This window comes from Orbicella faveolata, unplaced genomic scaffold, assembly GCF_042242905.1.
Source record: "Orbicella faveolata isolate gen_17 unplaced genomic scaffold, um_ofav_v1 contig_2, whole genome shotgun sequence".
Classification (NCBI taxonomy): domain Eukaryota; kingdom Metazoa; phylum Cnidaria; class Anthozoa; order Scleractinia; family Merulinidae; genus Orbicella; species Orbicella faveolata.
Genome location: NW_028301547.1, coordinates 25,507,323 through 25,534,928, shown reverse-complemented (window position 1 = coordinate 25,534,928; position 27,606 = coordinate 25,507,323). Strand labels below are relative to the sequence as shown.

Here is a 27,606-nt window from a genome sequence, read left to right as displayed (position 1 = left end):
TAAATGAGTCACAGGTTTATAAGTAGTATGTACTTTTCCATGTCATCATCGACAAATAAAGCTTGTTTGTTTGATTGATTGATTGATTGATTGATTGACTGATTGATTGATGGATCGGTCCAGTGCTATAGTTTGATCCCTGTGGGTGACTGTGTCGTAAATGGTTGAGCTGTTAAAATGAATTTTAATGCAGTGCGTTTAATGCATGACCTGCTAATATTAGACTAATGTTGATTAACAAATACAGGCTTTAGAATGTCGACATTGTATAATAATAGACGAGAGCCAATGTAAGTAAATTGAGTATAGGTAAGCCAGCACAAGGAAATAAAGTACGAAAAATTGAGTTTTGTCTTTCTCATGCGAAACGAAAATTAGTTTGGCACCTTTCTATTGTATAAATGTTATTTCCAAGTTATCAATAGGAAAAAAAATATATATATATATCGGTTTCTCAAAGTTCCTTTCCAAGTCTTGTTTAACTAAATCACATAACTTGGAATCTATCGTCACTAAACAAATTAATCAAAGAAGATAAAATACAAACAAAGAAAACACGTCGTAATGACATCAAGCCAGAGTTTCACTGACACTTCAAGTACCCGCTGTCCGATTATTCATTGTTTAAAAACGAGGCAGTACACTTTCAATTTATTATATCAGAACAATCTTAAACCTATTGAACAGAATACATATCACTTATCCCTATAGAAGGAAGAATTTCGAAGATTGCTTTGACCCACTGACAGCTTTTTTTTTCCTCCGGCGTCTTTTTCCCCAACTTGGACACGTTCCAATCAGACGACAAAGACGACAGAGACAGACGCAAAACATGAAATGTGTACAACACAGTCCTCTGAAAATGAATTAAACAGCATATTACAAACGCAAACCCTAACCCTAACCCGAACCCGTAAGGCGACGCCTGCTCGCGTTTTCTCGCGAGAAGCCGCTCGAGACTAAGACGATCGGAGAGAGACTGAGTACTAGTATGTGTAATGGCGAACTGCAGTGCTGGAGAAATTTCTTATCTACCGAGGATTGCAGATTTCTTTCATTCTTTTACCCACTTAAACTTCTATTTTGACAATGTTTCGTCCATTTTTGCTCCCACACTTCCTGATTACCAACAGGTAGGGGAATATTTTAGCAGATTTTAGTTATGTATGGTTATTCTTTATATGAGAGAGTTCAACTGTACTCTCTTGATGGTATCTTCAGAACTGGTACATTCAATGAGTGCGTTTCTTTGGGGTGATCTGGATCAGAATCAGAGATCCAAGATCACTCGGGTTATAGTTCATCAACGGAACCGATGAATCCGTGACCAGAGTGGATTCATCGGTTCCTTTGATGCACCATGATCCGAGTGATCTTGGATCACTGATCCTGATCCAGATCACAAAGGAATGTACCCTCAAATCTTAACGATTTCCCACACCCCTATTTATAGATAAACCATATGCAGGCCAATTTAAGGAAAAATTATTTTTGGCCAGCATCGAGTGATGCACTGATATACTGGTGTCATACTGTTATATGAGTCAATCTCTTCTCAGAGTAAAAACTAATAAATAAAGTTAACCTCAAGTATAGTACTAGCTCTGGTTTGGTTGAATGACACTCCTGTAAGCCTAAATAGCACTCTGGTTAGCATGTTGGAATAGCTCCAGTTAGCCCAGTACATGTAAAATGGCACATTAATTAGCCTGAATGGCCCTTTAATCAGCCTAATTATAGCTCTCTGGTTTGCCTGAAATTTTAATTCTATGGTTAGCTTGAATATTGCATTGAAAATCATTGGAAATACCAATTACATGTATTTCAAACAGGCCCTGCTACAATTATATATACACGAACTTCCTTACTGTATGACTTCAGCCTATTTTTGTGTTGTCACTAAGCATTGTTCACATTCTGTGTCATCGTTTGCAGGTTTTGTTTCTGTATGCCTTGGGTCCATGTTTGTTTGGTGGACTAGCGTGTCTCATTTTCTGTGGGCATTTCTTAGCAAGTTGGTGTTCCTGTGACAAACGACAACAAAGACCACTACGAAAGTGTGTGATAGCTTTGCGATGTGTTGTTCTATTTGCATCTGTCACATGCAGGTTAGTGATCTTTTTGTTATTTAATGCTGTAACTTGTGAATCGTGGCTAGTCTGATGCAGCATTTGATATCAGCCAAGAAACTTATCAGAGGCTCTTCTGCTTTGGTTAACTCTTGGAACATATGTTCAAAGCCTTGTTTACAGGTGAAATGATCTGCTTCCTCTCTGAAGGTAGCTGAATCCTAATTTTTCGAATTTCCATGAGATATGAAAATTGGTTTGAAAATTGGGTTGTTTGAGAATTCAGTCAGGTTGAAATTACACTGTGCAACTAAGGGAAGGGAAATAATGTTTGGTTGAAGTTTCATGTCTTGTAAGGCTCAAATTAAAAGATTGAGGGTTTGAGAAATCGGGATTCCATTGTTTTTCACGGTATAGAAATCAATAACAAAACTTGAAACTATTTTCTGAATTGCTCTGATCTAGTATTGGTAGGACACTTGTAAAACAATGTTAGCCATGCTACATGTACATGTTCATGTACATGTAACAAAGTGAAGAATTCTTGTTAAATTATTTTCTCGTATTTTTTCTTACAGTGGTTTCATAATTGCAGCCTTTGTGTTTAATGATTCTTTAGACATGGGAGTAAAAGGAGTGTTGACTGCAGTTTCTAATGTTAACAACAGCCTCTTAGAAATCCAGTCAAAGGTAACTGAATTAACTGCAGTTGGATTCTCCATTTCTAGATACCTTTTGCAATAGTTACTGTATATTAATTATATGGCTTGTGTTTGCAGCCAATATAATGTGGACTCTGATTGGCTAATTTCAGGGCATTATTTTCCTGTAAGCCCACAGGCTGTTTACAGGCTTGAAAAGTAGAGCAAAAAGCCATATAATAATTAGCAACCCATTAACCTTGAATGTTCAGTCTTTACGGGAAAATTTCAGACCTTGACCCACAGGGAGCAGAGAAGTCCTATTTGGCCGTATTTCTAGTTAAATTCACTGTACAATTATAGCATGAATCTATCTGCTGTGGATTCAAATCACTGTATGAGATCAAACTGTAAATGTGCAACGCATCTGTTGAAATCCTATCCATAAGACAAAAGCCGCATACAACAATGGCTGTGGGTTATCATTCATGGTGACTAACAGTAAAGAAAGAGACAAGGGATGAAAGTGATGTTGGGCAAATTTTGGATCACCTATAAATCACTAAAATTTGCACAAAAATGCCTGATTTCCAGCAAGTGGTGTGGAGATAATATCTCCATAGTCGTAAAAGGAAATTAACCAGAGAGCCTGTGAAATCCAGTATTTGGGCAACAAATTTTTTAGCGTTGCAAGTTGGCTTTCATTATTACAATGTGGACTGGAGGATACTGGTGGCGGAAATGCATCATCAGCAGTAAGGTGATGCTTTATACGCAGAATCGGAAGTGAGTTTTGCAAGTAATTCTTACAAAAATCATTCCTGAAAACATGTGATCTTGTGTTTTGTGATGAAAGGGACTCTGCTTGCAGGATGGTTAACAGGACAATCAGCTGTTTTGAGATTTGAATCAGAAACAGTTGATTTTACATGATCGGTTGATCCTCTCAGCATGCAGTACAGATCACAGAACTTGACTTCCATCACTGGTATGTTGCATTCGACATCCAACGAATCACATGTTCCCTTGTCTCTTTTTTTACTCTTGGCACTTCGTTCTTTGTATGGAAACTTTGCTTTGCAGAATTGTTGCCCTTTAGGTGACGACCAGCAGATAGGATTTCAACAACAGAGGCATAACACAATGCATATGTACAGTTCAATCACATACAGTGATTTAAATCAACAGATTGATTTGTGCTACAATTTAATTGCAAATACAATCTCTGTGCTTGGCCTTGCCATATTGACTTCCCTGTTACTCAGTTAACAGGGCAAGGTCTCATTTGCAATTTTCCCATAAAGATCTCATTTCTCAGTTAATAAGTAGATTTTTAATAATGACCTAATAAAAAAAAATAAACTTATAATAATAATGACTTTATTCATGTGTCAGTGATCATAGCCAAGTGTTGAACCCTCTATTAATTGGGGACACCAACATGTAAACCTACTTGCAGAGCAGTACAAAAAGTTATGAAGGTCGAGGGACATTTTAAGTTTGAGGAACATCTGAGTAAATGGGATCACTGTCATGTCTCTGTTAAGGAGAGATTTCGCTTCTAGGACAACTTTGTGAGCAGACACCCTTGGGACCAAGTTCATGTTTAGGCATCTCCTTGTGGAGGTGTCTGTTTAATGATTAGAGGTGATGCAGAAGGTGACCAAAGTTTATGTTCAAACCCACTGGACCATCAGGCTAGGGTTTATCCCCTGTTTGTGCAGCAGTAAGCAACTAGGAGTATTTGTACTCCCTCTTGAATGGGATGCTAGTCCATCTCAGGGTTACCCCTACCATTAAATTTGCTGGTACCTGTTTATACACCTGGCTGGAGAGAGGTACATGTACTGTGAGGGTAGAGTATCTTGCCCAAGAACATGACACATTGAGCTCAGCCAGTCCGAGAACTTTTATTAGTAATGTAATTATTTAGGAAAACAAGCATTCACCTCTTAACCTCTCTTTAAAATAATCATTAATTTTGATTTGCTCTTAAAATCCTTATTTTGGTGTTATGTGTAAGGTTGATTCTATAAAGGATGACCTGGTTAATATGGATAGTACCATTATTGATGTTAGCGATTGCCGTGGAATCACTCACGCTGGGAAGGACCTCATTGATAATGTTAGCAGTAGCATTGGAGACATTGTCACTACTATAGTGAAAATACGCAAAGTTAACCTGCCTGATATCAATGATTATATCCAGGAAATTGAGTATTACAGGTAAGATATAGCAAATGGTTTTTATTCTTAAAGCAATGTACAACAACAGTAATATAGATGCCTCCACTAAAGTGTGAGTTGATTGAAAATGAAGGAAATTTGGCCAGCTGAGGTACATGTACATGTATGCTTTGAAGCAAAAATAAGTGGCTGTATCTGTAATAACAGAACTTGTGAGGGGGGTGGGGGGTGGTGTTGTGGTGTCACAGTGGGTGTATATATGTGCATGTGGAAATATATTTGTGTTGAAAAAACCTACATTGTATTGTAACTTTGTTTTTTCATTCCAGATGGTGGAGTACATTTAGTACACTCTGCGTGAATACCCTAACCTCCATTGTAATGACTTATGCTATCTTAAGACGAAGCAGATGTGGATTTATACTGTAAGTTACTCAACTACAGTCAAACCTCCCGTAAGCGACTACCAAAATGTCAAGTCTATGAGGTCGCTTACGAGAACTTAGACTAATATTATTGGGTCAAAATTTTGTCTCATTAAACTGATTAGTACATGGTAACTGCAGAAACTTACCCCGTGTTTTAAATGTTTTACTCATATGAAAAGTCAATTTGGAGAAGAAAGAAACATGGTACTTCCCATTGAGAAATTTTCGTCTCTTGTACTACCCAGGAATGCAATAATGTTACAACACCTTATTATCCAATTTCTGCTCAGTAATCTGTCAAGTGGTTGCTTACGGGAGGTTAAAAATAAAAGAAAATTTCAAACTTTTAGTTCTAAAAGTGGTCGCTTACGAGAGGTCGCTTACGAGAGGTGGTCACTTACAAGAGGTTCCAAATATAATGATTTGAGTTGAAAACTTTTGTTATTTTGGAAAACTGGTCACTGAGGAGAGGTGATCGCTTACGAGAGGTGGTCGCTACTGGGGGTTCAACTGCAGTTTCTCCAATCACAGCCTATAGGTGTTTATTCTATATAGTACACAGAGTGGATTACATGTGCTCATCAATCTTGGTCCTAGGGTCCTCTCTTTCCCATCCCCTGGACCCTGTGGAAATATGGTTGTGTACTCAGAAGACAATCAGCTAATTTATACACACAGAACTTTTTTCATTATGTGTAATACGAGTGGGTCAGGGCAGGAGATTGTTGTAACACATAGGAAGCACCTGACAATCCATTACACATGGCATATTAAAGAACTGTCAACATGTCAACAGAGCCAGGTTTAAATAACATGGTTACAGCCACCAGTTTACAATACAACTTACATACTAATTTGTGTTTTGAGTGAAAAATATTGTAAACAACTATCCAAATAATTATCATTAATTGGCTGTTTGCTTCACAATGTATATTTCTGCCAGTCATAAGAAGGAATTACCTGCATTTATCGTGCCACTATGATGAAATTGTTGATATCTATTTTTTTTACATTTTCGTACACAACAGGTCTTTCTTAGATATCTTGCCAAATTTCAATTTATTACGAACATTAGAACACACAGTTTTTGGACCTTTATTTCCGAGAATTTATGGACGCCATTAATTTTCCTTGTTCCAAGTCTTGGTTGAGAATTTGAGAAAATGATGTCATTTTCTCAAAAATACCTCACAAGTTGAAATTATAATAACAATTAATGTGGAAAATTGCACAAATATATGAGCCAAAGTTTTTGTTATTCTTTATGCAAATTGCTGTAGTAATCGTTATAATTATAATTTCAACCCGTGTGGTATTTGTGAGAAAATGACGTCATTTCCTCCAATTCTCAACCAAGACTTGGAACAAGGAAAATCAATGGTGGCCATAAATTCTTGGAAATAAAGGTCCAAAACACATGAGGTCTAATGTTCGTAATAGATTGAAATTTGTCACGATATCTGGGAAAGACAGATTGAGTGCAAAAATGTAAAAAATTTAGTATCGAGAATTTGATCATAGTGGCACTGTAAATGCACATGCATTCAGATGTTTATCATATCATTGTAAACTATTCAATTTTAGTGTCAAAGTGTGTTTTAATTTTTTCAGTGCCATATTACTTGGAATTATCTCTCTTGTCCTAATCTGGTCAAGTGCAGGAGTAGATTTGGCTGTGGCTATTGTAAGTTATCATATGTCCTATGTACACAGACAATGACACGTCCTTTTGTTAGTAGTCACAGGTTCAAAATAATTTATTCCAATCCATTGGCAAATATGCTATTTGAACACAGAGATTTTTTTCAGCTTATTTGGCATTTTTCTCTTGAATTTCAATAAATTCTTTTAATTGTAAGGGTGTTCACCGAGCGCTGGTTTTTATAATGACTGCAGACAAAAACATTTGTGCATAGCTTCTCCCTTACACGCAAGCTATTGATTAACGCATGTCAAGTGATCCACTAGTTAGGTTTCCATCAAGTTTGCCTGACAAATTTCCGGAGCTGATTTTATGTTCCTGGGAGAAGACCACCATAAGAGAAGGTGTCTTACCCAAAAACACAACACAGTGACCCCCTGGCCATCCACTTGTCAGGACTTCAACCCAGTTTAGGCTGCTGAGTCACTTTCTTACAAATTTAAAAGCTGCAGCCATGTAATTTTGGGATAATGTTGTGTGACTACAGGGGATGTCTGATCTTTGTGTGAATCCTAAAGGAACTGTGTACTACTACATCCGTGATCAACCCGCATTACAAAATACAGGTAGATATATTCTATATTTGACATGGTGTGTTTTTTGGTTGTTTGAGGATATTAGGCTAGCAATAAATGACATTATGTAATTATATCTGTAATGTTTCAGTGGGTGTGTACAGTTAAACCTTGCAATCTCATATTTATGTGTAAACATGTACCTTTAACTTTCCTTCATCTCAAATGTAAATCATTTTCCCTTGGATTTGCCTTTTCAGTCATTTAAACTATCGATGGGCTATGTTGCCTTGAGTGTTTGAGAAAGTGGGGTTCAGTTCACCAGCCTGTTAAGTTTGACTCTGTCAGCAATTACTCACCCCAAATTTTTTTGTTGGATGAGTAACTAGCGGTATTAGAGTATTAACTGCCATTGTCTTTTGTAGGTGTTGTGAAGTACTATGTGGAATGCCCTGAAGATGACGACAATCCTTATCAAAAGGTCAGTCAAAATACAATCAATACTCCTCAGCTTATGGTTTAAGCTATTGAGTCTGCCATAAATTATTTGCAGTCAAATATCCCACCCTGTAACTACCACTTTTTGGCCTCTCAACTGGTAAACTTTATGTTATTTACTTTTCCTTTAGTATGTACACAAAGCAAGGGAACATCTAAAGGAAGCTTCAGTTCTCTTTGCTATGCTATTGAACCTGGTAAGGAAAAAAAAATCACAGTTTAACTTAAAAATATATCAAAGACATTTTCTACAATAACTATCTAATTTCTCATGTACTGATTGACTCATTTTTATCATCAATAAGAGTACAGACAGATAGAATTTTAATTTATGCAAGCTTTCAAGGTCAACTTTCAGCTGTCACTGTCAACTTTTAACCCATGAGATTTTATGGACTTTTTTAAGTAGCCAATCAAGTAGCGTAGTTTTGAATGAAATTCACTTATCTTTGTTTACAGCAAGTTTATGGCGTCTTTTCCCTCGTTTTTTCCGGCATTTGTCCATTTTGGGGTCTTGTCATTGTAAAACACAAATTGGCGTCAGTTTTTTATGCATCTGTCCTCTTATTGATGGTAAATTTTGTCATAACATTGCCAAAGTTTACTGTGGAACCACTCGTCTGTGGCTCGTAGTTCCACAGCCACTTTGACAATGTTATGACGCAATTTATCACCAATGAGAGTACAGACACATAAAAAAACTGATGTCAATTTGTTATGCTAGCTGAGACCAAGAAACCAAGCACAGCAACAACATTTTCTCAAGGATCCTCTGCTTCAATAAAGGACACTGTCAGGTGTCATCCTATCTGCTCTAAAAACAGAAATTCTTTGTACTCTGCATTCCATACAGCCTAACATTTCAGGGTTTCCTAGGTCATGGATTTTGTCTCCTAAACATTATGTTCCTGGAAAGTCCTGGAAAACAACCAGGGCTTATTTTACAATGCCTAGAACATGAAATTGTCAGCCTTGCTACTGACAAGCTGTAACTAAGAACCAGCAAAATAACATACTACCTAATAACCTTCCAAAGCATACATTGTCGACAGATTCCTTTACCAATTAACTTGGCAGATCTGTATAAGAACTGTTTTGAACAAAGCCCCAAAATGCCTGTTGAAAAGATTAAAAAATTCCTCTCTGAGGAAGAGATGTTGATAGTAACGAAATAACCTATTTGCAGCTGAATATCATCAAGGATAATGTTATAATGAGAACTCATCTTTTATGAAATCAATACAGGATTTGAATTTGTCTCATGAATGTCAACATGATCTACTTGAATGTAAAGATGACCTGAAAAAATCGCAAACAAGTTTGTCAATCATAACAAAGAATCTGGACTGCAAATATGCACATCAGGTAAGAAACCACGAAGACTCTATATTCAGGACCTTTTGTAATAAGTCAAAGAAGGAATCAAGCGATAGTTTTTGTGAAACGTATGGCTAATGAAATGGTGACGAGTGAAAATAGGAAATAATTTCACGTGCATTTTGTCACAATTCTAATAATTTCCCAGGCCTTTAGGAAAGTTAAATTATAAGAATTTTGACAAAACACAAGTGAAATTATTTTTTTATTTCACGAGTAAACCATTTGATTAATTACCTTTTAATATTGATCATAGGTGACAAATTACTCTCACAATTATGGGTTTTTGAGTTGTCTATTGTACTGAGAATTTTCACACCAGACATTGCCATGACAATTTTGTAATTTCACATGTGAAATTCTAAATTATCAATGCTGAAATTGTACTCCAAAAGTAAGGACTAATTTTTCACCCATGATATTAACCTCATAATTTGGTGCTACAATAAGGCTCCCTCATGCATGTGTGCATCAAATTATAACGACCCTTACTGGATGCTTTTACAAGGAGCTTAATTGAGTACTTTAACAAGGATCCTAAAGGACCATCATTGCATGCCATAATAAGGACCATAATAATTATTAACTCCTTCTGCAGGTACTTTGAGTTCTAAAATAAGGACCTGCTTGAGTGCAATATGACCCTAATTCTGTCATGAGGATTCATTCAAACAATTGTTTTTACTATAACTAATAACACTGGTTTCCTTTTTTAAACAGCAATTTGAGAGTGCCCATTGTTTTGTATGTTATGATGTGGTGTAAGTATCTTGATATCAAACATATGTATGGGTTATTGACCAAGTGTGAGGTCAAGATGGCTGGAGATTGGCCAAGTTCTTTTTTAACGTGTGTATGGACCGAGACGGAGTCGAGGTCCATAAACTCGCCAAAAAAGAACGAGGCAAATATCCAGCCATCTTGACCAAACAAGCTTGGTCAATAAAGGATTTATTATGTGACTTTCGGGGAAATTTTTCTTGCGGGACACGGCGGGTAGTCCCGAGCGGGCAAGATAGCTCCATCTTGCCCGGTCGGGTAGCCAATCACAGCGCAGGACTTGATTCATTTTGCCCGCTCACGGAGCTAGCCATATGATGATAGATCTTACTGTAGGTTTGAACACAGCTTACACTGTATATTTCCCACCCCATCCCTAACTCGGATAGCAGCATGCATGCAGATACAGAAAAGAATGAAAACTGTTCCACATTGAGGCATAGACGATAGTTGCCATTCCTATTTAAATCAGCGATCCGAGTGGATCCGGTCCGAATTTTCTCCCTGCCCGTTAAAAGGAGCTCAGTCACGGTATTTTGGCCATATACAAAAATTAATTACCTTTAAATTGAAGGAAACCTGAAAATGGTAGTTTACTAAGATAGAAAAACACCAAAGAGTTCATAATAAATCATAAAGGAACAAGGATGGTCAAGGTTGCAACCTCGTTCCCTCGTTCGGGGAGGGCAGATGAGAGAACCTGGGAACGAGGCTGGTGAAGGATGAAAAAGACTGACTCGGATTGCAAATGACGAACTTGAGAAATGTAAGGGAAAAGTTTTCAAGATGCAAAAACCGTGACGTAGTTCCTCTAAGATTTCAGATGTGGCGTATTTCTTTTAACGACAAGAGAAGGTAAAATCTCCATCACCCTTCCTTGAATAGAGAAACGTCTCCCTTTAGTTAGAGATTAAAGCAAGTGGCTACGTAGGAAGAGACCAAAGTGTTTTCCATTGATAATAAATTTCCAGAATTCCAACAGGGATGTAAGTCATTGGAACTGATAAATTTTGGGTTCAGCCCCCTAGAAAATTTCAAAGAGAAACGAAACTTCTGAAAAGGTACCATCGTTTTCCGCTTGCCCTTTTCCGTTTATATGATTTTTTATGTTTCGTTTTGCCCTGTTTCAACCAGTTCCAAGCCTTTTTGCTATCTACGCTTCACGCCTCAACCAAAATCTCTTAATGGTGGGTAATTCGGATGAATCTTCAAATGGAACGCATTCTTCCCGAGGGAAAATTCCTGAAACCTTTTTTTCGTAAAACAGTTAACTAATGGTAAACAACCCAAGATTCCTAAGGATGGCTGACTTGTATCTCTAGTTCCCTTATTCATGGTCATTTCTGGCAACCAGTAAGCCAGATCTCTTCGTTCGATACAAATAGAGTAAGATTCAGTTTTTATCATCATTCCCAGCGTCTTGTACAAATGAGATGTACCTTAAAGTGCAACTTAACAGCAGCATGCAATAAGCCATTTCGGAGTTACCGGGTTCCTCTGTTTCAAAACGAGTCTTTGTGCAAAACCTTTCATATAAAAGTGAGTTTGATTTGCATGAATATAAACCTGCCGGCGGAATACATTTTTATAAGAATGGTTTCGCACGAAGACTCGTTTTGACGCCGAGGCAAAAGGCAGCTCGGAAATGGCCCATTGGTTTAGATAATGCAGTAATGTTTTGAACCTAGGAGTGTCAGTAGGTTAAGATGATATTGATATATCTTTATAGCAAGGGCGTCGCTGAACTGCTGTTAATGTCCCTCATCATCGGCTTTTTACTCATCGTCAACCTCAGTCTTGTGTTGCCCATATTACTCAGGTAAGTATTAAACCTTCTGTTCACCTTGGAACCTATAGGTTGTTCTTAGACCGTACTTACGGACAGAGTCAGTAACTGACAACCTAATCAGCTCCCATTTGGCTCGATTGCTCAGTTGGTAGAGCCTTGCAGTCGTGGGTTCGAATCTTGTTCAAGCCTAAGCCTATATTTTTGGCAGGTTTTAGTTTCCCAGCGGTCTGAGTTGCATACATAACTGCGATGATTCCTCATGTCTTTCAATCTTTTCCCGCGATACATCACATATTTACTTGCACAGACCGAAGCTCTCCTGCAGAGAGGCTCGAGGAAAGTTAGGGGAGACTTCTGCTGAGCAACTTGAGTGCAGGCGTTGCGCAACGGAGCCCCAACCTTCCTTTGAGCTTTCCTAAGGGAAAGAGTGAGGAATTCTGAATCAAGAAGAGCAAATGACAAAAAACAAGAATCAATCTTCCCTAAGCACCAGTTGTCTCCATTGAGGCAACAAGTTTATTATTTGGTTGGGATCTATAGATTTCAATACTCCTGATAACGTATTGCAAACCTTTATTTTTTGCGTACGTCTTCGCTTTGTTTAAGTGCACTGTTTTGTCTTCAAGTAGCAACTATATTAAAGACACGCAACACGTTTTCCTTTCTCTTCTGTGATTGTTTTTGACTAGAACTCCACGGTCAAAGAATCGCAAGAGACGAAGTGTTTTAGACATGTGTGGGTAAGTAGTGCAAATATTTGCTAACAAGACGCTGAAGTCATAAGTTTATTTTTTTACAAATATTGTGTGCGCCGGATTATAGTTGGAATAAGATCACGGAAAGATATCCTAAAGCGAACTGTGCGCAGGACGTTGTGTTCTTCTTTGGCTCAGATACATCTATCTTCTGTGAAAAGGAGTTGTCGAAAGCTTGTGAGTTAGTTACTAGTACTGTGGGTAATTGTCTTCATGCTAATTACCTATTCCTTACGTTGTTATTGATGCAGTTCAGATACACCCATTGGAACTCCTTACCAGTCCATCTCGGAACATGACAACAGAGAGGAAGCTGTTCCCCTCATTCCCAGCGCTCCTCTACCTTCAACGGTAAATTTCTTTGTTTATTTATTTATTATTTTTTTTTCAGTAAGTGGCAACTTGTAACTTAGCGGGCGTGCCTGTTGGTTAAGGAATTGGTTATCTTTGATGTTTTTCTTAAAGCTCATGTCGATAAACGTTACAATCGGTCGGCAGAGAGATTTTCTCATCTTAAACATTTCCCACGCTAGAGTAAACTCAACTTTTTTTTATTTAATTCCATACAGTACAACTCTATGCGTCCGTCATCAATGGAGTTTCATTCGTTTGAGGACTCGTGGATGCCTGGGCACCATAAGAAAAGATCATTAACCCAAGGCTTTCCTGAATCACCTCAGCAATCCTCGCCGCTTGGCAACTCCCCCATTCCTAACACGAACAGAGGAGAGATAACAAGCATGGCGTTTTAGAGACACGAGTCCTTGATAAATGCTAGGTACCAGATTCCGAAGAGAGCAATACTCGAGTGGAAGCCGCGTCAGGTGGCATTTGGCGGGAAAATCACGGCCTTCCGTCGGCAATGATGAAAAACACATTATAATGTGCTGAGTTGACACCAATATGCTCTTATATTCACCATACATTTTAAGGAATATTTTTATGGCTTATACATTCACCTACTTTTCATGCAATTTATGGTCTTAAAGCAATTGTCAGACTAAGAAAATTTATAAACGTCAGTGTAAATAATATATAAAAATCGGTTACCAGTGAATATATGATCACTTTTTTAATTTGAAATCGGTAAATGTGCGATTCGTTTTTTGAAGCTATATTGATCACGGAAGAGCGTATTTTATAGGACCTCGGGTGAAAAGATCAAAAGTTTTAAAAGTACTTTTATTTGAACAGGGAAAGATATGAAACAGAAGAGGTTGTTCGGAATAGGGCATTTTTAAAAGACATGTATCTTTTACAGTTGTTAAAATACATAAAGGCAAAAGTAAACTGGCCTTACATTTTTGAAAAATAATTTTTTTTTTGTAAATAAAGTGGAAACCAATGGATATTCTTGGAGTGCTGCATTTTTTTTTTTTTAAAGAATTACAAAATAATGTTGACAGTTGGGGAAACTATTTCTGGCTGTTCTTTCGTTAGATTCGTTCTTCAAAGCGGAGACCCTTTTCGCCGTTAAGACAGGATTGTTTGACGCAGGCACAGCAGAGGTACATACCGTAAATCCTCGAATTAGCCCCCTCAATCGAATAAGCGTCCCCTTCGAATAAGCGCCCCTCCTTTCGGCCAAAATTTAAAATAAGCGTCCCTCCTCGAATAAGCGCCCCGTCCCCTCTCCCCATTTTGTGGACTAGTAATGAGACAACAAAGGATGCATAGTTTTCGTCGTGTAGTATTCTCAGTATTAGATTTGTACATTGTTTCAGTTTGGGAACACGTTAAGTACTAACGGTGCCGCGATTTAAACTTTAGGATCATAAAGATCAGCTTTTTATGTCGATAAACAGCTTGTGTTGTTGTTTACGCGCAGATGATGTATTGGATAAAATGATCATGCCAGGCCACCATTTGGAAAAATTAAATAAGCGCCCCGCCTCGATTAAGCGTCCCTCGAATAAGCGCCCTCCAGCTTCGATTCTCAAATTTGAAATAAGCGCCCCGGGCGCTAATTCGAAGATTTACGGTATTTAATTCGAAGTATCGATTCTGAAAATTTTGTTTACCTCAATAAATATCTCCACGTTATGGGAAATCTAAAAGTTATCTAGCCGAAATATAGTCGTGACTTGCAGCAGACGTAATATTATGGCTGCCTGCTAAATTTCACTCGTGGAGTCCCCTTCCAAGTTTCACTGTATTTAGCAGTAATCTCTCTGTCGTCATCAAATGCGTTATTTGCCCTTCCTATGGTCCCTATCTGACTCTTTTGTGGAGCTGGATTGGTCGCCAGCTTTTTCTCGCCTTGTGGGGCCTGAGGTGTTCTGCGGACGGCAGCCGCTGGCTCAGTATCACTGCAGTCACTGCCTTCCTCCAGTTTGTCGTGTTTGTCGTAGGCAGTTTTGGGAATGCGACAGTCACACAGACAGCAACAAAATATGACTATGAAACAAATGGCATAAATTAAATTTCCGTAAAAAAAGAGGAAGAAATAACGTAGACCCATGCGGTCCCAAAATCAAAGTGGCTGTGAGTTACTGAACTTGGAAAATATATTATGAAAGGGTGTTATGAGGCATTGTTCATTAAGGAACTACTTGTGAAAATAAGTAACTTGACACGCTGCAAGCGACTTTAAAACAGCCTCAGACGGCTGATGTTCGAAACCCGGGGGGACGCCTATATGAAAAGGTCGCGGATGCTCGTCGTCTCGGGTACGAATCAAGGATCCTGGTCTCACTTAATAATAATAACGACTTTATTATCGTGTCAATTACATCTAGCAGTGGAGAACTTAGGGTGCTGATGACGAAACGTCATCATAGCTGTCAAAGTATCCTTTAGGAGTTAAATTCAAATTTTCTGACGAGCATCCGCTGCCTTTTCATATGGGAGTTCCCGTTTCCAAATGTCTAACGGGAAGTGACCCAGGGAAGGAGTGAAGGAGTGATGGAGTGAAATCATTCCACCACTACAACTTGGAAAATAATAAATATTTTCCAAGTTAAAAATGAACTCGGGAAGACTTGAACTCGAACCTTCAGAAATAAAAATGTTTAACCTTCACATTAATTTTATTACGCCCTATCCTCGCTTGAATCGCAGTTGTTTGTTACTCACTTAGAAAGATTGTGGCCACGAATGCGAGGCCAACCACTTGCCACAGTCTTATTCCCCACAGGTCCCTCTCGGTCACAGGTAGTGGAGTTGGCGTCGTAATCCTGGGTTCTAATGTCTTTACTTTTGGCGATGGGAGGAATACGTCATCGTTCTCCGCGGCAAAACCTGATCGAACCTGACACAAAGACATCAACTGAACAGTTCAAAATTGCTGTACTACATGATTCAGATGAAATGTAAAGCGAAGTTTTGTTAATCCTGAACGGAACAACTGCATCAATCGGCATTTACTGGTGCAAATTGTTTGTTGAATTTGTGGACATTTTAACATTGAACACCTTCAGCTAAACTCCTCGGTGTTAAGGCATTTTAAAAAACAAGTAGTGGTTTCCACGTAGAAATGTAATATATTAACTTTTATTTACCCTCAGAAGTGTTTATAGCACAAAGGCTATCTGGGCCGAGCAAACAAATAAAGCAAATGATTGAATTGAACGCAATTGAACACAACTGACCGGAGGCAAACCAGTTGGCTTTACAAGCGTGGCCGAGGATTTGAACCCGGGGCTGCTGAGAAACAAATCCAGGTAGTGGTCAGAGCGGAACTCGAACCAGGGAACGCTAGATTGCGAGTCCGACGCGCTGACCACTCGGCCACGCTACCTCCTAGTTTACATTAAGGAGTTTAAGAAAACCACGATGGCAACGGCAACGGCAACGTCGCTAAACAAAAGGTTTAAAGGGCAGAACAATGTCTGTGCACGTGCGTTACAATTCTTGGTACATTTCAGTTTGTCGTCCTCTGCAAAACAACGACGTGAAATGACCAAATTCTGCCTGTGGTTCCGGAGGTTCTAATGGATTATCTTTCAAACCATTCGGTTCATTTTAGTTTATAGAAAACAAACTTTTCTAAGAAAAATGAAGTTTTCTCAAATAAAAACATATTTGCATAGCCAGCGAACACAGCCTATTCTCATCACTTTGGTGCCGGCTTGTAGTCCTCAGTGGAAAGTCGGCTAAATTTGCAGCCTTACGGAAACGTTTGGAAACGCTATTGAGTGTCAGGTATATATGTACCACAAAGTTGAAAAAATAAACATGGGATATCTTAAGAGTAACTAATAACTGATCTGAGAGCAACTGGCATTTTTCTTTGTTAAAAACCCACACGCTGGGAACAATTGTTTTTATATTCGGTTTTCGATAACATTCAATAATTCATAGATTTCAACGTACTAATGTAGATCAATGTCACCTGTAAAAGATGTATGTGGGTATGTAGGCAGCCTCACGTTTTCAAAGAAAGAGTAATGTTTCAAAACAGAATGACCCGACACTTTCTGAAAAAATCCAGGCGAGATCCCGGTTCATGGCAAAACAGAAGCCGCGATTTGTATTGCTGTGAAATTCTGTTGTTCGGCTGAAAGGACTAGATACTTAAAGCATACAATAGCCGATATTATTGCTAAACAGAAACACGAGAAGTACGTTATTAGTTACCTGTAATCCAAGGAGTATAAAGTACGTGAAAGTTATCTTTAAAACTAGCAACACAGTGGATTTGATATCGTCTGCCGTAGCCATGATACTGTAAATTAATGAACGTTTCTCTTCGTCAGAGTCTTCTGCTTGTCATATATAGCTGTATAATTGAGTCATTTCGATCAAGAATGATCACGGATAGTTAGAATCAATCTCTTATGACGGTTTTCCCCGGTTTTGCACAAAACGTGCAATTGTACTAACCCTTGACAGAGGCTACAATTGTACTGAATTTGGCCTCTTTTTAGCAGACAGTAGAACTCTGCGTGGGTAATGAATTTAGAGAGAATGGAGGTCCAGAGATAAAATCAACGCGTGTCAATTGTATTGGATACTTTTCCGTGGTAATGATGATATAAAGAATTAAAAATGTATGCGTTTTGTTTCCCCACTGAGAACAAGTTTCTCCCATAAATCATTGCACACCTGAAATTTGGTAACCTTGGCGAGGTCACTGAGCAATAAAATGGCGGCAATTTTGCACTCTTTTCCCCTGCCTCAAGAGTTTCTCAGTTCATCTGAGCTTTGATTGGCAGAAGGTAGACTTCTTCTGTATCACAGAAGTCATGTCTGATCTGAACATTTTATTCTGGTAAGATTTTTTCTTGCGTACTGTGGTGTTGTGAACACCGATCAGGGGTGCAGTCTTTCATTTTGCATAGCGTTTGCATGTGGATGCTACTGCACAAAATTTTGCTTAACGGTAATATTTCTGCCCTTCATTGTCGTTAGTTACTTATTAGTTCAAGCTTTTTGGGGTTTTCTTCAATTAAACTTTACCTTTCGAATTTCGATCATTTGGGAGTGAGTGACGAAGGGGGGATGTAGGGGGATGGAGGCGGGAAAGCAGGGCAATTGTAATTTATATTAATTCCCCGTTCAGACGATTTTCTTATCCTAGGGAGCTACCCTGTTTTTATCATTTAATTTTTTGAGTCTGGAAGAAAAATTACTTTAGTTTTCTTGAGGAAACAAAACAAAATTGGATTATTTCTGAGGGGGGTGGGTGGGTGGGGGCAGGCAGAATAATGAAACAAAATGGAATGGGCTGAGGGATCTAGGGACTAGTGGGAAGTTTTGGTCTAATCTTGCATTTTTAAACTTTGAAATTCAAAGCTTGAATCCAATTCTGTTTGATTGCCACACATAATCAAACAAAGATGTGCACAATAATTGGGCTCAAAGTAATTTTTGTCATTTGACTGTATGTTTTGAAGTGCAAGCTTCTTCAAAAGACTTATAAAGTCACTTTTTCCTGGAATAATAACCCTAGAAAACCCTTAAGGTCTCATGCTTAGTAATAGAGGGATTTTATGTTTTTTAGCCCTGAAGATCTTCTCGCACATAGAAAGAAGCCTTCTCAGTTACCACAGCATGGAAGACAAAAAGCTTTTGCCCCAGATGACGACAGTAGACCAGATGAAACTTTGGCCTCCTTGATGCGAGAAAAGAGAGATATCTTACAAGAACAAAGAGTTTTGAAGAAGTACTGAATGTTCAATTTAATTTGCTCTTGCAGAATACATGTGCTATAATTCCATTCTAATGTGAACTCCTACAGTCATAAACATTTAGTTGTATTCATTGAGAGTATTTCACTGAAAATTCCATGATTCAGTAAGTTTGGTGTATGTTATGATGATACTAAACATCAAACACAAGAATCCCGTTCAAACTTTATAACCATTATCGTCTTGTTGACAGGGGTAACTTGTCTATAGGAACTTGGAATCCAGATGAAAAAGTGGTTGACATATCAGTATCAAAGGTAATTAATTAAAAAAATTGCCCTTTAATTTAGTACCTTGTTTTAACATAGCAGGAGTTTAGTCAGCTATTGTAATGGGGGGGGGGGGGGTATTAGTGACAAATTTTGAGAACACATGTGCTTATTTCAGTCAGTGAAAAACTATTTCAAGTATTGTCTTTTCATGAAAGTTCTCCCTCTCCTCCTTCAGTACTGAAGTAAGAAAAACTTGACTTTAACCCACCCGTCCCTTTTATTTTCAAGCAAGGAAGATTGAATATGACACAATGAAAATAATACATAGATTTAGCCAAGACTATACAAGCAGAGCTCCTGATTACAATAAAGTAACCTGGCTTGAGCCTGCGATTCAATCAAAAACCAGTTCCTGATCAGCGGTCAGTTAGAAAAAAATGTGACTGAATGAGCCCTAAGCCTGAGCCTGCAATGTGGTCACAGGATACTGGTCAGCAGATATCTTGTTTTCACAGGTGTCAATTGACCATAACAATATCAAATCGCTGTAAACCAAAGCTGCATACATGTACCTCAGTTGACCTGTTAGCTGGAGTATGGCTACCATGTTGTGCAATGTTGTCGTGCTCATAGGGTGTCCGCCCTTGAAAAAAGACTTGCATGGTTGTCTATTTCTATGCATGCATGTGTCTCTGTTCCTATAGTTATGGTGCTCTGCTTGACAGCTCTTTGGGCAGCCAGAAGGAGAAGAGCAAGAAAAAGAAAGATGAGAGAGTTGAGATCGACATTCCTTTTAATTTTTTTATATTGTCTACTTTGGAGAAAAAATGCTTGAGCAGGGCACAATTTCTTTAACACTGTTTTCATAAATCCAGGCTTATATACAGTCCTCAAATTTATTCGAGATTGAACCTGCAGTAGAAACAATTGTTAATATTAATATCAGTTTTAGACATGACACACATGGGTTGTTTTTCTTTTGAGTAGGGTCCCCACTGGCAACATTTTGGACAAAGGAAACATGGGAAGTTGTTGTTACAGCCACAGGAAGCTCTTTTCCTTCTGGAGCAGGTCAGCCTCAGTGTCAATACTTGATTTCTCCTTACTTGTTACAAATATTTAATTAATACCTGTACAGAGAATTTGATTACCAGTACCATACACCATACATCGTACATGGAGACAACTTCCTTTTGTTGATGATTTTATTAAATCTTGTAGCTTGCCTATCGGATTTTTATGTGCAGTTGCACCTACATTAACTGACACCTACCGTAAGTGGACACCCCCTGTAAGTGGACAATCAGTAATGGTCCTAGCCACATACCGACACTGCATTTTTAACCTCCCGTGAGTGAACACCTCTCTTGGGCGGACACTTTTTCTGATCCCGAGGATGTCCACTTACCAAGGTTTGACTGCGTTGGTATTGTTGAAAGAAATTGGATGTTGGTCACTCCTGGGCCTGAAAGTGGTAACTACATTAAAATAAAATAAAAAAATTGCACATTTTTTTATCATACAAAATCCTGTCCAAAGATAAATGTTTGACTGTTTTTTCTTAGCTAAATTTACTTTTTTCTGAATTGTGTCACCTTTTATCTTGTCTGCAGGGATCATTGGAGCTGTACTATGGTGGATTACCAATGTCCTTTCAACAGGGAAGGGCTGTTTATCTTATAATTTAAATATTTTATTTAATGTTATGTTGTCATGAACCATTTGCATTGGGCTTTTTCTGTAAGACAGTTTGGAACATTTTCATATCAATTGCTCAAAGCCAGTCTTCTATATACGTATGAGTGGACATCAGTTCTAAAACTGAGGTACAGGTACATCTAAAAACTTTGTTAGTCCTCGCCCCCATCATCCAGATTCCACATGCGAACATTATTTTGATGTGCAGCTTTCTTTTTTCTGCAGGCTTACATGTCAATGTTGTCAGATGACTTCAACCCTGATCAGTATCTGGTAGGTTTTTGATGATAAACATTCACTTTGAGTATTTTAGCTTGTTCATCAAATACTGCATGTTAATATGCATAATGATGAGGGTAGCATGGAAGCTACATCATTCAGTTAAATCAGTTTTGAATCAGGAAGTATCCTTGGTCTCACAAGTCCAAGCCAGGGTTCTCTGGTTCACACTTTGTACTGTCACTGCCCTGGCCCTGGTTTTATGCTACCTGTTGAATAGCTAATCCAGGATTTATTATTATTGGCGACAAGAGCAACAACATCGACGTTAAGTGCCAATACTGACAAGCTGAGATGCCTCAAATTCCTCTACTGGAATAGATCTTACAGCTTTGTTTATCTGTAAAGGCCTTTCATACACTGAAAATGACATTTTATTTATTTAACTGCAGGTTTATACTTACTTTCTGCGCTTGGGATTCATTGTTTTACCACATTCATCTTCAAGGTACTTAGTGTATTTGATAACTGTACCTAAACTGGACAAAAATATGCAAATGTTTGAACAAGTGTAATGTAAACAGACAGAGAAGTAAACCTTGAAGAGTTGATAGAAGTGTTTCTAAGTAACTTTAAGTATAATATTTATTTATTTAATAACATTAACAAGAATTGTTTGTATTTTGTGAAGACAGAACAGTGAAGAAAACCCAACTGCTGAAAGCAAAACTCATCAGGAAACTGGACAGAAAGAGGAAATAACAACTGGAGCTGCGACTGGTGATGATTACAATGATGATGATGTGAATGTCAGTGATAATGATGATAAGATACCCAACATATCGTCTCCTGTAGCCCACCTGTGGATGAGTAAAGATGATTGTAGACCACTTGTAAGGCCTGAAGATGCAACCTCAACAGGTAAGTTACATGAACAGTTGGACCCCACCAATTCAAACTCAGTTATTTCAAATTGCTGGTTATTTTGAACTCAAAACCATTTCCCTGAGTTTGTCCTTCAGTCATTCTCTATTGGCCATTTAGAAAACCTGCTATTTCAGACTATTTTTCATCTCCCCTGAGAGTTCAAAATAGCATGGTAAATTTGAACAATTCTATGAATAACCTGTATGACATTTGGTTTAATGCTGATTCCAATTTATTAGAACATGCCTTGTTCATTGATCAAACCTTACAGGCTCTGATAACTTAGCTGTCACAACATGAGCTGTTCTTAATAAGTTTGATTTTAACTTACAATAATTATATTGGCAAGTGAGGCTTTGGAACGAAATGGTGCACCTTTTACAGTGCATTTATGTAAAGCTTGGGAAAACACAGCTGTAAGAAAGAATTTCAACTTTCAACAATTCTTGAGGTAAGCTGCTCATAAAAAAAATTCAAGTTTTTCCTTTGATTATTTTCATTATTTGAAGTAACACAATTAATTCAAACAACAGTGCACAACGAAGAAAATGCAACAAAGATCCTTTGAGCCTTAAAATATTAATTCAATTGAATGGGCTTTTGTCACCTTTGGTGAATTTTTAGCTGCAGTTTTGTCAAAGTTACAAGTGATCAAGAATCAAAGAATGACAGAAGGAAACTGTATGGAACCAAGGTGAGTTTTAAGCTTGAATTTCTTCTACAAATATTCCTTTAAAAATTAAACCCCACTCTGAAATAGGTTTTGTAAATGCAGTTTTCTTATGTGACCTAAAACATTTTCAGATGCTAACTAAAGTTAGATGTATGACCAACCAATATTTAAATGCAAATTCCTTTCCGATGATAACCACCCCCCACCCCAAAAAACGGCGCTTCCCCTCAAAAATAAGCCTTTTAAATAAATATTTTGAACAAAATAAGCTCAGGCCTATTACAGAAATTTAACACTCAGACTTTCTTTCAGTACTAGTGCTACATCTGCAAACTCATGTAACATCCACCAAGTAATAGTTTTCTATTTTCTCTCTGACTAAGAGTAGAATCAGTGATGTTTTCTTATGCAACAATCATGTTTTTGGTGACTTTTAGCTCAGCACAGCAATCTCTGCAAATAGTATTGGATGTTTATCAGCCAGGACTGAACTTCAAGAAAAGTGATCCAGGACTGCCAGATTTTTGTATCACTGTTTGCAGGTTTGTTGTCAGTGTTATAACTTCCATTTGTAAGGCATTACAATTTTTAATTTATTACAACAAACAAACAAACAAACAAACAAACAAACAAAGGCAAGTAGTCCTTTAACTGAAACGGATGAAAAAGGCAGCAACTTAAATTACTTTTATGCCACTGAAGTCATCCAAGAGCTTGAGGCAGCTGTTAAAACATAGGCAAAATACAGACTTATGAGAGCCTCGTCCGTCAAACTGCTTTATATGACTGCAGTTTTGAAAATTCTACATTGTATGTCCAGTGGGGTCCATAGTCTGTTACTAACGACTACTGATAAGCGTTTTACTCGCTCTTCAAAATCTGGTGAACTCGCATACAGTCTTCAAACTCTCTGAGCGAGGTGATCTGGATCCGACGTAGTTAACGACCTGATGTAAACTTGTTTATCCGGTTCTTTCAGGTTTTGTGACCCTCCCCCTTCACTGGCAGCTTTAACTGTTCTGAGAAAGGAGTGCTCTCCAGTTCCGCTCAAGATCGCTCTGGTTGATGGTGGAAGCGTTTCTTTTTACAGTGTGGTAGATGTGGATAGCCCGACTTTTATTACGAGAGGTTAACACTTCGAGGAAACTTTTCCAAATCGGACAGGGAGTCGAAGCATCAAGCTCGCCTGCGTGCGCTTGTATCAGCGTGTTTCTCAAGGCGGCCATGCTCAGAAGCTGAGGCCAAGAAAACAACGTGCGAGCGCCATGAGGCTACTAAATAACGCTCTAACCTATGAAATGCTATCTGCAATGACAACATAGTGTCACAACCAGGAAGGCTGGTACAGCGCTTTTAAATTTCGCTGCCCTGAAGAACAGTTCAATCGTCTCGCAGACTTGACTCTCTGCAACACGCTCATTTGCGAAGAAACCATACATGTATAGAACAGGTTATATGTTACTAAATCAAAAGTCATTATTTGATGTCCAAAATTACGTTAAATTGAAGCAAACTTAAAGTAACATTTACATTAAATAAATTGGAAAGAAAAATACCAAGAATCATAAAAAAGAAAACCAAAGGGTCGTGAATCTTGGCGGGATTTAACAGGGCTCGGAACGTGCACATCTAAAATAATCTTTTCTTTCCTTTACATAAGCCAGAGACATCGACCATTTATTTTTCCAGGGGTTTAAGTTAAGTCATTGTTAAGGTGCTTAGTTTTCTTTTGTTCGAGTCTGACCCTGAAATCAGAAGTCACCACAAAATTGACCAAAATCTTTTACTCAGAAGTAAAGCCGAAGAACCAATACGGGATGGCAGTGTTCCATGTCTGTTTAACATTCAGTTATGTTTCAAAACCCACTTCCCCTCTCCTTGCGTCAACGTGTATAGTTCGTGAGCCTTTTCCGTCTGAAATAGCGTATTGAGTTAAAACATTTTTGTCTGAAATGGGCTATGCTTTGTTGTATGGCCTGAATTAGGTATGTTTTCAGTTTTATTAGAAAAAAACATGGACATCGCGGAATCTTACACCATTCTCAGATGTTTAGGCAAATGGAAGCCATTCATGGTTAGCTGAAGTCACGTTATTAGAGACGTCTGAAAATTTTGTTGCTCAGAAAATGGTTATCAATTTTTCTGTCAGGTCTGTAATAGGGCGTATAAAATCACTTTTTGTTTTGAAATTGGTTAAAGGTCTCGAGAAACAGGCCGCACACTCCAACCAAACGTGCTGCATACCAGAGCGATTTATTCACATCGGGCTCACCGCGTTGAAAGTAAATGATTCGTTTTGTCAATAAAGAAAGTCAGTTTTGCAAAGCGGTTTTCGAATGAGTATCGAAAAGCAATGGGTTTTGGTAATGTACCGCATTAGGTTGTTTTTATTTCTAGGTAAAACTAAAATTCAGTGACTAAACCTGCAGGAATTTTTAGAATGAAGAGCTAATCGACTTTAAGTTGGGGGCTTATCGGCTTCTGGTTGGGGGCTAACAGGCTAGGGGTTTATCGACTTGTGGGTTAAACGACTAGTTACTGTTGTTTTTACTAAAAGAGATCGTGACACAATTTGAACAGGAAGTGAACCCATCCTATGAATGTTCAGCATCGAATTTCTCCTTAGAACATCACCAATTATCAAGCAGACTAGTAAGGAGAGTACAGAAGACCATCAGCCAAATTTTTCCCCAGCCAGATGAGCAAGAGGGAGGGGGAACTAAGACAAAAACTTTGAGGGAGTTGGCACATGGATAATACCGTGTCCATCAGTAATGGTTCAGAAGTACAATTTGTTGTTTGGTTGATAGAGCGGTTTTCAATTGAGTGTGGAAACTAACTAAGCAATTACTTTGGTTTTGGTTTTGGTTTTACTACGGTTTGAGATTATCCGAGTAGTCTACTTGTTAGGTAATTGGTTTGGTTTTGGTTTTACAAAAAATTGTTTTATTTCATTTAGGAACAAATACTTTGGTTGACTGGTCTGTGCATTTTTAGAGATAACAAGCAAAACGTTGTAAAGGGGAAAGGAGGCTTGGGGTGGGGGGCCGGGGGTGGAGAAACGCTCGTCAAGGACACTCGAAAATTTCTTTTTAAACTCTTGTCGCCCGGCCATTGCAGATCCTTTGCTGCTTGTAGTGATAAGCACACCTTTTTCAATAAAACACTCCAGATGATGAACGCCCCGGCCTAATTCATTTAAGTGCACTTTACATTAAATACTGCCGCACTCCTACCACTGAAGCAGCCACCCTTGGAGAAATGGAGGTGACCACTTAAGAGGGATTCCTCGGGAATTAGCGTGGGGCTTTGTACAAACGTCAATTTATTCAAATACAAACATGCTTAGGGCAACATGGAATCACTTGAAGTCAATAACAAACGTACGTCTCGATGTTTTTATCAGTGAACACTTTCTATTTCAGATTCTTGTCTGTCATCACCTTTTCCAAAGCAAAGACAAACTGTGTGTATCAAACATTGGGTGGCCGTTCGATAGGGATAAAGACAATAGAAAACCCTCATCGGGGCGACCAAAAGGTGGCCGTGGCTGCTTAATAGAGGTGGCCGATAAATAGGGGTTTTACTTGCAGTATTTTACTGACAACAATTTTGAGACTTTGATATCTGGCTGCTTATATGATAGGGTGTAATAGAGGGTGACCGCTTAACGGGTGGCCGCTTAATGGAGGTTCGCTTGTATGTCCCATCTAACGACATTAGAGCGTCTGTGTATGGACGTTTAACAGTTTACTTTGAGTCAAGAATGATTTGTTTTGTTAGCTTAGAGGTAATTTAAATCTATTGGAACCAAGATGTCAGATTTCAAGGTTAAAAAGGAATAATACAGTATGCTGGTGTCCAAGTCGAATGATTCCGCGTGTGTCAAAATTTAATAAGCAACTCCGTAAGGAAATCCAACTTTTACAGCACCTTTTAACTTTTGCTTGTAAAGTTTGTTATGATGAAAACTGGGAGCGTACATTGTTTCGTGTCGATTCGTGCTTGTAGCGTTTGCAGTATCTAAGTTAATCATCTTACACTGAATATTAGTTTCCTCATCGGATTGCTTTTATTGCCTTCAGATTATCCAAACCAGACAATTAACTCCTGGGAATTATATTGAAGTATCCTCACTAAACGGTATTTAGGTTACAGCGTTGACGCTGAGGAACGCTTGTCAAGGAATGGCTAAATTTCAGGTAGGTTCGCGCTGAACTGAGTTTTTAATCCGTAGGTGATGAATCATTCATATATTGAGCTAAGGAGGCGAAAAATAAAGTTTAAGCCCATTTTCAAATACAATCTTAACAGTTTGTGGCCTCTCCTAGTAGAGTTTTGGTGAAAGTCGTTTTGTTGAGAGCTTCGCAAATGGTTCTTATATTTTTAACCTGACGAACTTCGGGCAGCGCATGGTTTTTACTGCATCATGTACGAGGTGAAACTGATGGCCAACCTGGCACAGTCTATATCAGTTCCAAAGCAATACTTTTTCAGCTCTTCCAAATGATCGCTAAATTCGTCGCTGTTTGTTACGGCCACAAAAAATCATGGAGGAGCGGGGGGGGGGGGGGGGGGGGACTGAGTCTCCCAAATTTTCAAATGGAAGGGCTGCAGCTCCCCCCTCGCCCCCTGCACCTCTGCTTCGCCGCCTATGGCCGGAAGTCTTTCAATTTGTTGATATTAATTTCATTGAAGACCACTTCGTAGAGTCATACGCTTCAGTTAAACTCAATGCGAACTTTGTAATTTCATCTCAGTCAGTCAACAATGCAAAATGCCCAAAGACACAGTCGAACAGAAGGAAAACTCCGGGCAAAAAATTACTATATCATCATATTTTTACAACTCCTCTAGTTCCCCTTAAGAAAGCTACCCCGACACAAAAACTCTTCTGGTAATTATACCGCCCCGACTACAATAAACCAATGGGCGTAGCTCGGTAACCAGCTAATTGCTAATCACATAACAATCTTTTGCTGTTTACCACGCATCCTACCGCCCT

General features: G+C 38.4%; 3 protein-coding genes across 3 annotated transcripts; 2 read left to right on the top strand and 1 right to left on the bottom strand.

Annotated features, from left to right (window-relative positions):
- The first annotated feature begins 979 nt into the window (after nt 1–979).
- On the top strand, nt 980–14,090 carry LOC110049816 (protein tweety homolog 2-like). The gene is made up of 15 exons (XM_089290507.1): nt 980–1,133; nt 1,936–2,108; nt 2,648–2,759; nt 4,734–4,936; nt 5,227–5,322; nt 6,937–7,009; nt 7,515–7,593; nt 7,968–8,023; nt 8,172–8,237; nt 9,286–9,405; nt 10,138–10,178; nt 11,927–12,016; nt 12,676–12,726; nt 12,993–13,092; nt 13,311–14,090. Exons 1-15 carry the CDS (start codon nt 999–1,001, stop codon nt 13,491–13,493), a joined length of 1,578 nt encoding a protein of 525 aa, XP_089146633.1. The 5' UTR covers nt 980–998; the 3' UTR covers nt 13,494–14,090.
- Nucleotides 14,084–17,671, bottom strand: LOC149112604 (uncharacterized). The gene is made up of 3 exons (XM_089290508.1): nt 17,320–17,671; nt 15,817–15,991; nt 14,084–15,138 (listed from the first exon to the last, which is right to left on the bottom strand). Exons 1-3 carry the CDS (start codon nt 17,401–17,403, stop codon nt 14,843–14,845), a joined length of 555 nt encoding a protein of 184 aa, XP_089146634.1. The 5' UTR covers nt 17,404–17,671; the 3' UTR covers nt 14,084–14,842.
- A 137-nt stretch (nt 17,672–17,808) lies between these two features.
- Nucleotides 17,809–24,926, top strand: LOC110049783 (uncharacterized). Its single transcript, XM_089290506.1, has 11 exons — nt 17,809–17,953; nt 18,686–18,847; nt 19,066–19,129; nt 20,072–20,155; nt 20,698–20,746; nt 21,009–21,055; nt 21,454–21,509; nt 21,693–21,922; nt 22,553–22,622; nt 23,039–23,143; nt 23,581–24,926. The coding sequence occupies exons 1-11, from the start codon at nt 17,928–17,930 to the stop codon at nt 23,732–23,734; spliced, it is 1,047 nt and encodes a 348-aa protein (XP_089146632.1). The 5' UTR covers nt 17,809–17,927; the 3' UTR covers nt 23,735–24,926.
- Nucleotides 24,927–27,606: the final 2,680 nt, after the last annotated feature.

What these genes read in the sequence shown, in the direction of transcription:
- LOC110049816 (XM_089290507.1), top strand. Translation starts at nt 999, where the DNA reads ATGGCGAACTGCAGTGCTGGAGAAATTTCTTATCTACCGAGGATTGCA. An exon ending in AGCAGATGTGGATTTATACT is followed by an intron (nt 5,323 to 6,936) that starts GTAAGTTACTCA and finishes TAATTTTTTCAG; the next exon opens with TGCCATATTACTTGGAATTA. An exon ending in ACTGCAAATATGCACATCAG is followed by an intron (nt 9,406 to 10,137) that starts GTAAGAAACCAC and finishes TTTTTTAAACAG; the next exon opens with CAATTTGAGAGTGCCCATTG.
- LOC149112604 (XM_089290508.1), bottom strand. Translation starts at nt 17,403, where the DNA reads ATGGCTACGGCAGACGATATCAAATCCACTGTGTTGCTAGTTTTAAAG. An exon ending in TTATACTCCTTGGATTACAG is followed by an intron (nt 15,992 to 17,319) that starts GTAACTAATAAC and finishes TCTTTGTGTCAG; the next exon opens with GTTCGATCAGGTTTTGCCGC. An exon ending in CGTGGCCACAATCTTTCTAA is followed by an intron (nt 15,139 to 15,816) that starts GTGAGTAACAAA and finishes TTTGTTTCATAG; the next exon opens with TCATATTTTGTTGCTGTCTG.
- LOC110049783 (XM_089290506.1), top strand. Translation starts at nt 17,928, where the DNA reads ATGTCTGATCTGAACATTTTATTCTG. An exon ending in ACCAATGTCCTTTCAACAGG is followed by an intron (nt 20,747 to 21,008) that starts GAAGGGCTGTTT and finishes TTTTTCTGCAGG; the next exon opens with CTTACATGTCAATGTTGTCA. An exon ending in TGAAGATGCAACCTCAACAG is followed by an intron (nt 21,923 to 22,552) that starts GTAAGTTACATG and finishes GTGAATTTTTAG; the next exon opens with CTGCAGTTTTGTCAAAGTTA.